At 51.1% G+C, this 14,724-nt stretch overlaps 6 protein-coding genes across 6 annotated transcripts; 3 read left to right on the top strand and 3 right to left on the bottom strand.

The window, feature by feature from the left end:
- Positions 1–120: 120 nt before the first annotated feature.
- Positions 121–885, top strand: FSUBG_8043 (DHBP synthase like alpha beta domain protein; the record flags this gene model as incomplete). The annotated part of the gene is made up of 1 exon (XM_036686412.1): positions 121–885. The coding sequence occupies one exon, from the start codon at positions 121–123 to the stop codon at positions 883–885; it is 765 nt and encodes a 254-aa protein (XP_036536447.1).
- Positions 886–995: 110 nt separating this feature from the next.
- FSUBG_8042 (crumbs 3) lies at positions 996–1,628 on the bottom strand (the record flags this gene model as incomplete). The annotated part of the gene is made up of 2 exons (XM_036686411.1): positions 996–1,540; positions 1,589–1,628. 2 exons carry the CDS (start codon positions 1,626–1,628, stop codon positions 996–998), a joined length of 585 nt encoding a protein of 194 aa, XP_036536446.1.
- Positions 1,629–4,527: 2,899 nt separating this feature from the next.
- FSUBG_8041 (mitochondrial outer membrane IML2) lies at positions 4,528–6,685 on the top strand (the record flags this gene model as incomplete). The annotated part of the gene is made up of 2 exons (XM_036686410.1): positions 4,528–6,359; positions 6,412–6,685. 2 exons carry the CDS (start codon positions 4,528–4,530, stop codon positions 6,683–6,685), a joined length of 2,106 nt encoding a protein of 701 aa, XP_036536445.1.
- A 100-nt stretch (positions 6,686–6,785) lies between these two features.
- Positions 6,786–7,808, bottom strand: FSUBG_8040 (uncharacterized protein; the record flags this gene model as incomplete). Its single annotated transcript, XM_036686409.1, has 1 exon — positions 6,786–7,808. One exon carries the CDS (start codon positions 7,806–7,808, stop codon positions 6,786–6,788), a length of 1,023 nt encoding a protein of 340 aa, XP_036536444.1.
- Positions 7,809–9,636: 1,828 nt separating this feature from the next.
- FSUBG_8039 (carboxymethylbutenolide lactonase) lies at positions 9,637–12,296 on the top strand (the record flags this gene model as incomplete). Its single annotated transcript, XM_036686407.1, has 2 exons — positions 9,637–11,308; positions 11,356–12,296. 2 exons carry the CDS (start codon positions 9,637–9,639, stop codon positions 12,294–12,296), a joined length of 2,613 nt encoding a protein of 870 aa, XP_036536443.1.
- Positions 12,297–12,527: 231 nt separating this feature from the next.
- On the bottom strand, positions 12,528–14,585 carry FSUBG_8038 (pre-mRNA-splicing factor cwf19; the record flags this gene model as incomplete). Its single annotated transcript, XM_036686406.1, has 1 exon — positions 12,528–14,585. One exon carries the CDS (start codon positions 14,583–14,585, stop codon positions 12,528–12,530), a length of 2,058 nt encoding a protein of 685 aa, XP_036536442.1.
- Between the last annotated feature and the right edge of the window lie 139 nt (positions 14,586–14,724).

The raw sequence follows: 14,724 nt of genomic DNA, 5'->3' as shown, positions 1-14,724 counted from the left end.
TTCATTCATACTCAAACAGAAGTCAAAAACTTCAGAGACACACCTGCATCCTCCCTCTTCACTCAACTGTCATCACAAGCTTCCGGCCACTGTCTTTCTCCTGTGCGTTCCATTGATAGAATGGCTAGTAATGCCTCATCCCGAGTTACACCGCGGCCCGGCGAGCTTCCAGACGCAAATCGGGACGCTCTTAGGGCCTTTGGAGTTTTGAAAAAGGGCGGCGTCATAATCGCCCCAACCGATGTCGAGTACGGCATGATGGCCGCAAGCACCGATGCAATCGAACGTATCTTTATCGCCAAAAGGCGTAAAGCAGGACATTCCATGGGCGTCATCGGAACATACGACCTTCTTACACGACTATACGATCTTCCAGATGAGAAATACACCATCGTCCGAACATTCACAGAAGAATTAGGATTGACGGTTGCTTTCGTTGGGAAAATCAAAGAATCAGCATCAGAGCCCATTCCGAATGTTGAGCGGGTTGTCAAGAACGGTACTTTAGGTTTCGCCATTGGCGAAGGCCCTTTCTCACGGGAACTGGCACGGCTAAACGATGAAAATGGCTTGGTGATGGTAGGCAGCAGTGCCAATTTGACGGATCAAGGACAGAAGTTTCGAGTTGAGGACATTGAGTCTGAGATTATGGAGGCAGCAGATTTAGTTATCAACTATGGTCGGCAGAAGTGGCATCTGTATGGGAGGGCCGGGACTATCCTGGACTTGGACAGTGAGCGAGTCTTAAGGATTGGGGCAAACTATGAGAATATAAGGGAGAAGCTGATTGATTTGTTTGGATGGAGTGTTCCAGAAGATCCGGACTATGATATGACCGGGAAGCAGACCGTTGGCTTCTCAATCAAGGGGAATTCAGATAGCTGAGTTTTATAGTACGGTTTAAGGAGAATGTAAGATGATTGAAAACTCATCAGGTTTCTATAAATAGCTGTAAATAGATGGTATATATCCAGACTCCGTACTCCTATCCCCGTTCATGTTCGATGCTGTACCGTGTTGTCAGCTGGCAGCTCATGCGTGAAATGCGTCGGCGACCCTCCCATTTCCCACGGTCCGTGTCTCGCCGCGTTATCATTCGGTGCTTCAACCGGCGCATATCCATACTTCGGCGCTTCCTCTGCTGTGATCGTCGACGGCACAGCCTTATCACCCCGCCGTCTTCTCCAGAGCATGAACCCAGCGCCAGCAATGAGAAATGCTCCAGCGACAGCACCTACTGCCACTCCGGCAGTTGCACCCGTGGATAGCCCAGATGACGGCTCATTCGTCGACGAAGCAGTGGCCACAATCGTGTCACTTGCTTCGCTGGTCTTTGTCTTGGTGCTGGGTTTGTTTGTTCGCGTACCAGTTGGTGCTGAAGTTGTTGTAGACGAAGGATCGGTGATGTTGAATGTGTGGCTGGCAAAAAGGGCACCTGTATCACCAGTCTTGAACAGCCAGAGACTAAAAGAATTTCCGTCGGCGGGATCGATGCCTTGATATGACGCGATCCATATGTACTCCTTCGATTTGCTGTTTGCTGGAACACAGTCAATCAACAGTTCATCTCTGATTTTTAGAAACGTACATTGTAGGTTGTATCTCTTCCCAGTGTCGGTTTGCCACATTGTAAGATCAGTAAACTCCGCATCCGTCTCCCAAGTGATCTTGATCTCCTGCCCTAGCTTATAGTGAGGATTATTTATGCTGGAGTCGCTCGGCGGCGGATTCGTGAACGCAGCGGTTACTATATGATAAAAAGATAGAAATGCCAGTATGGCAAGTAATCGACGGGTCGCCATGTTTCGCGTTATCATGACAGAATTCTATGGTGCGGAAGAGAAAAGGGAGCGAAGAAAAGACGGCACGCGATATGCAGGATTATTACAACTTATAGCTTACTTTTGGTCCTTCTACTGGTGGGCGTAATAGATGCATTACAAGGATCGACATGCTGCACGTGTCCTTAATTAAGAGGCGGGAATGAGCCTCGCCATTCATCTAGTGCTCGCTAGTAAGTGGCTTGGTGTGTCAGACAGATATTGGCCCCCGTTGTCACCAGGCTGTGTACTCGGCGACAATGTGCTGAGGGAAGCAATATAGTAATTCATTTTCACTGGATGTAAACTCATGGCATGTAAGGATTCCAAAGATACAAATTTCTTCATCTGGCCTTCAACAAACCCTGGAAGTATTCCTTTGGCCGACGCAGATATCGAGATCTTGCTCAGTAGAAAAGAGGATAGAACATGGACCATCCCTGCTAAGACAGCAGTGAGATGATCACTAAATGACCCAGTCAGCCAGTGCAATCAGAGGCCCGCTTCCATCGGTGCCTCAGCCCCCAGGTTTCAAGACGCTAGGATCGACAACCCTATCACAGATGTTTCATCTCACTCAGCTCACATTACCGGGCTCCATAGAGATCAAGATTTCAATGTTTGTCCTGCTGTAATCTTTTGACTTTCTATCGATGGAGGTAATCGAATATTCGATATCATTAACAAGGCTCCTTTAAGTTCCGACTCTCTCATTTTCCCTCTTGTGACATCTCTCGTTCATATCTTACTTGTTTTCACTAATGCACGCGAAGCTGGGTGATATGACTCAACGCCAGTGTGATTGGTTCTCGCTATCCCTGTTGCGATCCTTCTCGGTCCCGAGACTTGAGAATACAGATACTGACCAAGGACGCTGTATCTACAACCAAATATGACAGGTTTATGGTAACTTGGGTTCCTATCTCATTACTAATACGGTTAGTTGCTTCATGAATTTATTCAAAGTGTTCAAGTGCCCGGAGATGAGTGAAGTTAGGTGAATCTGGGTGTTCAGAGCCTCTAGCTGTTGAAACGATCACTGTCGCTAGCCGTATCTGGTTAGACTCATTTGCATCGCCCTTCGTGAGTTATTTCCGTAACGAACTCAGCCTCTGTCGGACTCTCATTATCGCTGCGCATCTTTAACTAGTAGCGTCCTTTACCTATCCACTGCTATCTCTTTGTCTATCATTAATCTACTATAGCATGTTGTCGTAAGTGGCAGGCTTTGCATGTCTAACCCCAAGCTTCAATATCTTTCCCCATTGGGACTAGACCTGTCTCCTAGTTGAATACCCTAAACACCAGAGAATTCCTGGATTGTCTTGACTCGGATTTATTTACAACCTTTTTGATTTTCAACGTTGCTGAGAAATAAAAAAAGTATAGCCATGGCATGCTTCCCAATACTGCAGTACTGTAGGATAAGACGTGAACCTATTGTCTGGCCTCACACTCTTCTTTTCATGTTTCTCCTTGCAATCATAACAAAAAGCATGCATGCCAGCAACAGCTATAAAAATGTGGAAGACCAGGCATCAATTCCGTTGAATGTGTCTGCCGAAAGCCTTACTTCCTTGTTCTATGTCTTGAGTAACCAGCTAAATAGAAAAGTTGCAATATCCGAGGCCCTCGATCATCATCCAGGAATTCGTAGATCGCTTGAAGCCTTGCACAATAGTCCAAACACTCGACGCAGCAGTTTTGAGAACTGGGATGGTCAAAGAACGTTTGATTCAGCTGAATATGAGCATAATGTTGTTCTTTTCAATCATCTCGCATTGATAAGCGTTAACCTGACAATCATGAGCGCAGACACCGATTGCTTGGGTTTCGTCGGCTCTGAGGACCAACAAACTGCAACTTGAATGACGCAACCCGATGATAGCGGAGGCATCGGAGTTCCTGCATAGAGTGTTCAATCCACATTCCACGGAGCTTTTTGATTGTCATTGACAATTACTTCGGTAATCTATAGGATAAGCACGGGAGACTCGTCCGTTCCGAGTATCCGAAAAAGCCGGGACGATAAAATTGACGGACCCTCTTGTTCTCCGATATCCGTCAACGACGTATGTACCTTACGTGGTAATTGACTCTTACCGGAGATAAGATAAGAGGTGGTGAGTAAACAAGACGTTCACAAGCTTCTCTGTAACAGAACAGAGTCAAGCCAAAGACAATGATAACAGGGAACACAATGCAACTCTCTGATCAAGCTGGATAAATGCACAAGATCATTATCCAAAGCTGGAGTTGCATTAACAACTATGATGTCAGTCTCAAGCTCCGATTGGCCCCGAGCTCATGCGTAAGCCCGCCTAAACTCCGCGGATACGGTGGGGGCAGGGAGCTTAGCAGGCTTAGCTTACCTGCATAAGCAGGAGCTACCTATACTGAATTTTTGATCTCAGCATTGCGAGTGGTTTTTTTCTCTCACTCAACCTCAAAAACCTCACTCCTCCTATCCTCAATCTTCATTCTTACAAGGCATTATACCTCTGCATGTTATTATCCCAGAATCTGAAGCGAATGGTCCCGTCTCGTCTGTCAGCGTCGGGATAAACGCCACAAAGAGGGGCTCAAGATCCCTCATTCAGCCTAAGACGTCAGCATTCGAGGCTCAGCATCAATTCGCGCGTATATCATCAGAATACCCTTCCATCGCAATCTCACCTCGTCAATTCGACTCTACAGATTCATAACAATGAGTCGTTTAGCGGGTTGGTTCCGATCCGGAACTGCGACGCCAGCTACTGAGGCCAACAGCGATGCTGGCTCAATCACCACCAAGGATACCATGGCCCGAGAGATGGAGGACATTGACGATGCCATGGCATCGTGCGGCCTCATCATGAACGACGATATCGACGGAGCATGGGAGAAGCTGCAGACCGGAGACTCGTCCTTTCACCAGCTAGGATTGGCAGTCACCATCTTCATGCGCTCTGTGCTGGGCTTTGAAAAAGCCGTCATGACCGAGACCACCGCCAAGCTCGATGAGTGTGAAGCGAAGGCTTGGGCGGACTACAAAAAGGCTCAGAAGCATGGCAAGGCTCGTGCGGGGAGTAAATTGTATCCTCCCGGTACAGAATTTGAGCTCGTTCGTGCGGAAACGCAGCTCATGGGCGCCGTGGTGGGTGTTTTGCATGAGAGTCTCATTGACGCGATGAAGAGTTTTCTTAAGCTTCGCAAGGCGTTCATGACGCTTGATGCGATCATTGAGGCCGAGGCGAAAACACTCAAGAATATGCCTCAGTCCACTTCAGAGGCATCGCTGTCTGCTAAACCTGTTACTGAATTAAACAAGAGTATGGAGAGGCTTGAGATTGAATCGGCTTCTGGCACACAGACTCCTGCGAACGGAGACTCTTCAAGCTCGTCAACCACCGAAGATGAGAAGATCGATGAAGGTGCACCTCTGCGCGAAGCTCGATCGAAGCCGACAGACTCAGAGTCCGACTCTGTTCTTCTTGAAAATCCCCTCGACATCTTTGTCCACTCTGGGGCCAACATGTGTTTTGGTATGATTCTTCTCATGTTGACCCTGGTTCCTCCCGCTTTCACTCGTCTTCTTTCCGTGGTCGGGTTCCGTGGTGATCGTGAGCGTGGCGTTCGCATGCTCTGGCGCTCCACTGCCTACGCCAACGTCAACGGCGCCATCGCTGGCCTTGTCCTGCTGTCTTACTACAACGCCCTCCTCGGCGCAGTCGACATCCTCCCTGATGCAAAGGATTTTGACGAGGGTGCTGAGATTGTCGGACCTCCACGGGAAAAATGCGAGAAGCTCCTCGCATCGATGCGCTCTCGGTACCCCGACTCGCGACTCTGGATCATCGAAGAGGCGCGTCTGCACAGCAATGAGAGGGACCTCCCCAAAGCCGTTGAAGTTCTCACCACCGGCGGCGAGTCAAAGATGAAGCAGGTCACGGCACTCAACAACTTTGAGCTCTCGCTCAATTCAATGGCCATTCAGGACTGGCCTCTTATGCGCGACTCCTTCATGCGATGTCTCGAGCTTAACGACTGGAGTCACGCACTGTACTACTACATGGCAGGCATCGCATCCGTCGAACTCTACCGCGACGCCGTAGCCGCGGGTGACAAGGATGAGGCGCGCCGTCAAAAAGTCAAAGCGGAAGAATACCTGCGCAAGGCGCCAGGCGTAGCAGGCAAGAAGCGCTTCATGGCGCGCCAGCTACCGTTCGAGGTGTTTGTTCAGCGCAAGATACAGAAGTGGGAGGATCGCGCTAAGAGCTTTGGCGTCGATCTCGCTGATGCGATTGGGCCCAGTCCCGCGTTGGAGATGAGTTACATGTGGAACACCATCAAGCGCATGGGCCCTGCTGAGCTGGAGAAAGCAGTTGGGGGAATGAGTTGGGACAGATGTACGGCCAAGACGGAGGTCGTGGATAAGATCAAGGCTGAGGTTGATGAGATGGGGGCTTGGGCACTCATCAGCGCCTCGTTATTCCGCAACCAGAAGAAGTTTGTCGAGGCGAGGGAATTGTTGGAGACGCATGTCTTGAAGTTTGACCGGTAAGTTCAAGTTCAATATTTCACATTGTATCACGTCGACTAACATAGGCAGATTTGCATTCAAGGGCCCGACAAAAGATGACTACGTTCTCGCGGCAGCTGTTTACGAAAAAGGTGCCATTGCATGGTCAGAGTGCTGCAACCCTCCCGAGGGCACACCAGATGAGAATGCGGCATACAGAAGAGAAAAGTACGACGAGTGTGTGAAGCAAATGGATGTCGCCAAGGTCTGGGAGGCCTTTGTGCTGGACACTCGAATTGGCATGAGAGTACAGAGCGCCATTGAGACGCTCAGCTGGTTTGCGAAAAAGATGGGATATAAATAGATGGAACAAGCAATGGGACGGATGGGAGTTTGTACACTTAGATGGCTGCACGTTATTTGCTGGGAAACGACTTTAATGTCAATTGAAGAATGGACCTCATTCAATTGCCGGCGCGTTTTGATCTCAGTCGCGAACTCCTCCTCTTACCGCCATCATCTCCATTCGTCAATTTGTCAATCCCTCCCTGAAGAGCACTCACACCGCTATCCAACTTATTCGCCGACCTCTCCTTGACGTTATGTTTCTCCGCCTCAGCCCTCACATCATCGAGTACATCCCTCCCCCTTCCCGTATCATTCGCCCAGTCCAAAACTCCCCAGGCACCGAAATTGCAATCGCCTCCGCTGGCGTAATGAATGGCTCTGCGACGCGTCATTCCACCCATGATAATGCCAGGGACGACACTGTACCCTGACGTGGTGACTGTCTCTTCAACCGTGCAGAGCGCAAGGAAGAGGAAGTACGTTACCATGTGAGGGCGCAGGGCGATGGCGGGTATGTACATTGGGACGAAATGATGCAGAAGAAAGGGGACGGGGTGATCTGCAAATACGAGAAGACTGTACGGCGCTGCTGATCGCGTGTGACTGAAGCGTCTGTGAAGCTTGCCAATTGCGCCGCGGGAGTGAAGAAGATTGCGATGAACGTAATAAGTCAACACCTCACGCCCCGTCATCATAAGCACCAAATGCTTCGCCAACTGCCACGGCAGAGGCAGCAACGCCGTTGGATTAAAATCATTCTCACCGACGAGATACACACACGCCAAATGCGACGCGCCCTCCAGCAACGTCACGCACAAGAGGTTCACCAGCACGAGACCCAGCTGTCGCGTAAGCAAGCGCGCATTTCGCGGGGCAAGCGAAGCACGGCCGCCAAATTTGATGGACTCGGCGATGCTTGGCACGCCTGTATCAAAGAGTAAGGACACAAGCGAGGGGAAGAGAAAGAGGATTATGCGCGTTGCGAGGGAGCCGATGAGGCGCACGCGGAAGGGCGTATGTGTTAGGACGAAGGTGGTCCACTGGACGTAGAAGAAGAAGATGTTGAAGGATGTGGACCATGATGCTGAGGCGGGGGAAAGGAGGTACGATATTATTGGGAGGGAGAGAAGAACGTCCATTGTTACTTTGTTAGTGATGGGTCTTGTGTTGTGGCGCAGATGTAGAGTTAAATGCCACAAGATTTGTTGCTTAATTTTTGGGGGGTTATTTTTATTTTAGTGAACGGGTGAGGATTGTTTCATTGGCATGACGTCGCGTCGTGGTTTTTATCCTGGAAGCTGGGGAGATTTGGGATGAAGATCTGGGGCTGGGGAGATGACGTCGATGTGGCTAATGTATGCAGTCAGCCACAAACTTGATTGATGCAGACAATGAAGAGAACAGCCTAAAATGCAATGATCTCGATGGTATTGCCTGCTTACGGAGTACAGCGTCTGCGAATATCGAGGAATCTCATTTTTAGACCGGTCAAACCTTTCAAGTTGGAGCCACGGCAATTGAGACGATGCTTGCTAGACCAGACACAGGTACCGTACCAACAGATGCAAGGGAGATAAATAAGCACCAGGGCCAGAAGATAATGGCCATGGTTCCATGCTTGGCAATAAAAACAAACCAATATCAACAATAATCTCTCCCTCTCTCTTCCTGGTAATTATACAGTCAATTATACTCCGTGATATGTCACTCATCGCAGCCTAGCACATTGGACGAAATGAAATTGGTCTACTCTAACCCAGACAGCTCCAGTCTAAAACGAACATCCGCTGTGGAGCTGTGGAGTTTCCAATTAATTGACCCGTCGCAGATCACAGAACCTGCAGCCAACTACTGTACTCAGCAAGACTTGTAGATTTCTTTGTGGCTAACAAGTCAAAGTTTAAATGTGAAACTGGCGTTCTAGATGGAGTTATTGGAATGGTACCAAGATGAAATGCTATATTCATTGTCAGATTGGTGCACGGTCTAGGCTAACGGGAATGGAATAAGCTCCAGGGGAAAGGTTAACTAACTTTCAGGGGTCCAGAGAGTGGACTCAGGGGTGCATTGTATTGTCTGTCACTGAAGAGAGGTCGAGCGAGTGAGTGCGAGAGAGAGGCACAGCGATAAACAAAACAGACCGAATGAGATCTGAAAGTGTTTCCTTCTGTCTTGTTTTTCTTGGTTTGACTAGAGATTTGTCACTCTGGGTCATGCGCATTTCCCATCGGGTCCAACGCTCCCGAGTTGGCGATAGCGCCCGTGGCACGTAAAGAGAACGTTCAGCCCCTCGAGGCATGGCATTTTGAAACCATTCCTCCCCCAGAATCTCGACTTGTCTCTTTTCCCATCTCATTCATTTATTCTCGACTATATTACGTAGAGTCTAAAAACATAAACAAATTCAGCTGCGATATGAGTCTTGGGCTCTAAGTCTGATTGATTGGCTCCACGCTCCCTGTCTTAGCTTATTGTATTGCCCCCTTGCTTAGCCTTGTCCCCTCGCCCATTTTGTCTTTTCGCTTCTCCTCGTCAACCAACTTCCATTTGCGCAACCACCAAATTATTACCCAACACAATCTATCCTTGACGGTTGCTGATCTCTCTGCCTTTGCTGTCTTTTTTTCCTCTTGCTCTGGCTGGCTTCTTTTCCTTCTTTCTCCCTTCCACGCGACAAATCGGAAGATAACCCCACTTGGCTCAATCTAATATTCCTAGTACAGCCACCCCGATCCACCATCACCACTTCCACCGACCGAGCTAATATCCTCAGAGAGGGAATCATCCCTCGTCGTGACACTTTTCTTTACTCATCCCTTATTCCAAGGGTGAGAAAGCCGCGCCACTCTTTGTCTGCGCGAGACACTATCGTCGACCCGCGAGACACAGCATCGCGAACCGACTTGCCTCCCTTGACATCCATCCACTTCTTTTTCGTGACTCGACCTAGAGTCCGTCGCCCTAGCCATGGATTTTGACTCGGCTGATGTTCCCCCTATCCCTACGCGCGCCCGCGGTCACCACGCTCATTCTCGACGACGTTCTCTCCAAGGACCCTCCTCGGCAAAGCGCAACTCTGGTCTTCCTCCCGCCAGCCCGGAAGTCATCTCCAACCTCATCACCAGCCTCAGCGTCATCTCGAGGCCTGCGACGAACCATTTCGAAACATCGCCGACCAGTCTGTCACTACCCGCGAGTCCCGGGAACGGTAGCTTTGGTGTGGACTACGGAGCGTTTCATCAGCCTAGCCTCGACGACCTGAGACAAGACCCCGTGTCACTCGACGAACTCGCCGCGTTACCTCCTGTCATACGCACCTCGAAACCCCCCAGCGGTTATTCACCTTTGACAGCCACAAAGAGCCCTAGAAGTCCGAGAAGTCCAAGCCGCGAAGGTTCCGGTGGCCTGCGATCATTTATCCGTAATAGTACATCCCGACCCTCGTCAAAAGGATCTTCAGCTGCGTCCAAGCACGATGATGCCCAGAGTATAGGGAACCTTTCGATCGAACGTCGCGGTGCCTCGACCCCCGAACTAAACCATAAACAATCACACGACAGCTGGGGTAGGAAGACATCAACAAGGAGTCAAAAGGGCCTCATGTACATGAGTTCCAAGGAGCGTCTGCGGGAGAAGGAAGCCGAGAGGAAGCGGGTTTCAGGCGGAGTCTCGGCTTCGTCGTCTGGTGCTCTCCCCGGCGAAAGTGTTCACAGCGGTGGGCGCAGTGATCCGTTCTTTGCTGAGACTGCCATCCGTGAAGAGTCACATTACGAGCTGCCAATTGAACGCCCGATGGATGCACCTTGCGCTATCCCCGCGCGGAATTCGAGTCTTGCAAAGACGGGTCCGCAGAAGAGATCGAGCGCGAGGAGGTCAAGACGGGAGGACGGTACGACGAATGATGTGATTCCAGAAGGCGAGGAACATAGAACTCGAGATCGGGAGTCAAGTCGAAGGAAACAGAGTCATCCTGGCCATGTTCAATCGAGATCATCCACCCGATCACCAGTTTATGGCCTCAAGGACGCATCTCCGTCAAAGAGTACCAGCGTAGCGGGCAGAAGTTTCCTCGATGTTAATGATGGCTTCAGCGACGAAGAAGATGAGGGCGCCCCGTTTCCTGCCGTGGCTCAAGGTCGAAAGCGGGATCAGAGCAATGACCGCAATGATCGGAGACGATCTGGTCGACAGAGCCCGGCACCAAATGAGGCTATCAAGGTGAAGCGCAGCAGTTCCCGACTGAAGCGTTTGTCTGCACCGCTGAATCACAAGGTCGACGAACGAGCCCGCGATTCACCCAGTCCCCAACCAGTGCAGAATCATGCACCTGCTGGTTACGAGCGTCCTCAATCCGCCGACTCTGTCGATGATGCTGTCGAGTCTTATTTATGCTCACCGCGTTTATCGCAGAAGATTCGACACCCTCAAACAGGCCGCGTTATATCCTTCTCAGAAGTCGGTGACTCTGAAGGTTCTGCCGTCTTTTGCTGCGTTGGGATGGGATTGACGAGATACATCACCGCCTTTTATGATGAGCTGGCATTGACGTTGAAGCTGCGGCTTATTACCCCAGATCGACCGGGTGTTGGCGATAGCGAGCCTTATTCTGATGGCACTGCTACGCCGCTGAGTTGGCCAGGTAAATTGATGTTCCCTCGATTGACAAGTTCGCGCTAACCGTCGCAGATGATGTTTATGCTATTTGCCAGACCCTCAAGATCACCAAGTTCTCTATCCTCGCTCACTCGGCCGGTGCCATTTATGCACTTGCTACAGCCCTTCGAATGCCTCAACATATCCGCGGTCGAATACACCTCCTCGCGCCCTGGATCCCTCCCTCCCAAATGAACGTCTTCGGTACCTCACAAACCCTCCCTCCAACCAACGCTATCCCCACCTCGCAACGAATTCTCAGAGCCTTACCAACGCCCATCCTCAAGGCTGCAAATAGTAGCTTCATGACGGCCACGAGTAGCTCAATCACTAGTTCATTACCCAAAACACCACGACGAGGAAAGCGAAAGAACAATGGCGGGCGAGATAGCACAGCTAGTTCGCGTAACGTCACGCCGAGCTTGGATAAAGAGAACGTGTATAACAAATCACCCGGTCACGGCGACACGGAATTGGAACCTCCTAATGCGTCCGAGAACATGGACAGAATGAGCATTCCCCAAGGTACAAGAGGCGATTCCGATATTATTGCAGCCGCAGCGGACGCCATGGCAGACAAGGAACGCCAAATGACCTACGATCTCCGACTAACCCACGCCATCTGGGAACTCGCCACAACAGGTGCAAACCCCGCCGTCGACCTCCTCGTCTGCCTCGAGCGTCGTCACACAATCGGCTTCCGCTACGTCGACATCACAAGACCCGTCGTCATCCACCACGGCAGCAGAGATACCCGCGTCCCCGTCGATAACGTGAAATGGCTCGGCAAGACAATGCGGCGCTGTGAAGTTCGCGTTCTCGAGGGTGAAGGCCACGGCTTAATGGCTAGCGCGAGTGTAATGGGCTCTGTGCTCATGGAGATGAGTAAAGAGTGGGAGGATTGGATGAAGGTCACTGGTGCAGATGGGAGGAAAGATCGTGAGAGGGGACGACGAGGGACGCTCGTGCGATAAGAGTAATATTGTCAACATACTTGTCCGACTGGATGGTCGGTCTTGATACCCCAAAGAGACGGGCTTCATGCTTGGTTTGGTTAAGGGACCAAGGTTGGAGTATGACATCTCGTTTGTTTCTTACATAACATTAATATCGGGGACGGCCACGTCCCATGTAATGTCTTTTACATATCAACGCTTAATGATAGCTTCTCTCAATGATACCTCAACGCTTCTGCTTTAATTAAATTATCCCTCCGCGAGCATCCTCGTCCAATCAAACTTGCGCCATCCCTTCTTGAAGCCCTCCACTCTAGGATCACCCCTCATCCACCGCCCCTGCTTCTTCATAACATGCGGCTCCGCATCAACAATGCCCCCCAGGACTTCACGCGCGAAAAGATCGCCCTTTGGCCAGCGACCCGCATCTTCAACAACATGGCCCAATCCGCCATCTAGCGTAAACCACACGTGGAAATACGGCATCTCCTTCGCGATAGAACGTCTAAATGCGGAGCGGCCCATGCCGTCGCGCGCTTTTGCGCCTGTGTCGATGATCTTGCGATGCTGACTCCACTCTTCGTCAGATGACAGGAACGCCTCTTTGAAGTACGCCGGAGCCGTGGCACCTTCTTCGTAGGGTATCGGAACAGCGACCATGGCTGCGTGCATGCGCCGATGGGGCTGCGCTGCGTTTTCGTAGAATACGACCTCGCGGCCTTGTTCGTGATACATTCGTGTCAGGCTCTTCATGAAGTTGCGTATCTCCTCCCATTCATCGTCGTCACACTCTAGGAGATTCGCGCGGTGTGCGAGAGGGACAATGACGGCGCCGCCGGATGAAATCTCGGGTTCAGTCGCGAGGGTGAGAAAGGCGCGTGTTCCGAGGGCAATGACGGGTGCGAGGGGCGGTTGGTTCTTGTCTTCGTGGTGGCACAGGGGACAGTTGTCGAGAGCGCGGGACATTTTTTGGAACTCGGACACGGCCATGTTCTTGAGGTTGATGTCGGATTTGTGTAGGCGCTTGGCGAGCTTCTCGGCGTTTTCATCCATGTAATCCAGATCGTTATCGAACTTGCCATCTTTTGCGATGCGTTCCGCTAGACGGAGACCCTCACCGCCAGCTTGGTTCTTTGTGCGACGTTCCTCGCGGACCATGTCGTCAATTGTCATGTCTGTGTTCTCTTCGACGTTTCCGCGCTCGCGACCGCGTTTGTTGGTGATGGCTTTGGCTTCGTTACGTGTACCGGCGAGCTGCCGGTTGTCCATTACGCTGAGAACGACGGCTTCGGGGTCGGATTGGGCTGTGGCGAACATTGCTGCGGCTTTGTTGTATTCTTCTTCGAGCTGTGCAGCGTTCGGGGCGCGGCGGAGCTTAGCTTTCATCATTTGCGCGCGGAGCCGGTTGAGTGCGCTTTGGTCCATCACGGGAGTTGATTGAGGACGCGTGTCAGGAATAATTGTTCCTTGTTCGGGCTCGGGAGGTGGTGAATCTTTGCGCTGGTTCTTGAGCCTCTCGCGGTAGAGGTCGCCGGTTGGCTTGTCGTGGCCCTTGTAGTCTTTGCCGTAGATCTTGCGTCGTTCCATCTCTTCCTTCTCTTCCCGCGCGTCATCGAAATATCGCAGGTCGCCAAAGCGCTCCATGGCAACATCTTCAATTGGACGACCGCTTTCTTCAGCTGCTGTGTATGCAGCTTTGAGCTTTGTCATTCGCCATGAAGAGCCAGCGTCGCCGAAAGTGTAGTTTACGGTCGGTTCGGTTGGAATGTCAAGTTCATCGACAGACTTGCCCTCGTTGATGTCGTTGATGTGAGTGTTGATCTCGCGCTTGGACACGACACGTTTTGGTTCGGGTTTTGGAGGCGGCGACTTGTTCTTGTCGGGTCGGTGGATATAGTCGACTTCGATGGAGGAGGGGGCTGTCATCCAAGAATCTCGCTGGAGTGATTTCGATCGGTCGACTGGATCTTGGCTGGCTGGTTTCTCCTCGTCGGGGATGGGAAGATCTTCTTTGGGGTCTGTTGTCTTACGATGCCGGTCGTCGCCGTGTCGTCGCGACCGGTGGCTATCTTGGTCGTCGCGCGAATGGCGCGATCGCTTACTCCGGTGGCCTTCATCTTCGTCGTCGTGTCTCCGACGATGGCGATGCCTGTCTCCGTCTCCGTCTCTGTCTCTCTCACGTTCCGAGTCGTGTCGGTGATGATGCCTGTGCTTGCGATGTCGCTTTTCGTCGTGGTCGCGTTCTGCGCGCTCCCTCTCGGCCTTCTCAGCGGCCAACGACTTTTCAAACTCGTCTAGGCCGTCCATTTTGAAGGTATGGGGTCGTGGATACAGCACAATTGAATTGTGATGGACAAGTATTGTATTGGTTGGATGGACTGAGCCGTTAACTACGTCAGGAGCGAAAAGCTGATCCAGCTCAAAGTGGGGCCATCACAGAACTTGG

The sequence above is a fragment of the Fusarium subglutinans genome (assembly GCF_013396075.1).
Source record: "Fusarium subglutinans strain NRRL 66333 chromosome Unknown NRRL66333_c0000107, whole genome shotgun sequence".
In the NCBI taxonomy this organism is placed as follows: Eukaryota; Fungi; Ascomycota; class Sordariomycetes; order Hypocreales; family Nectriaceae; genus Fusarium; species Fusarium subglutinans.
The sequence above is the reverse complement of the archived record's forward strand: the minus strand, read 5'-3'. Positions and strand labels throughout refer to the sequence as shown.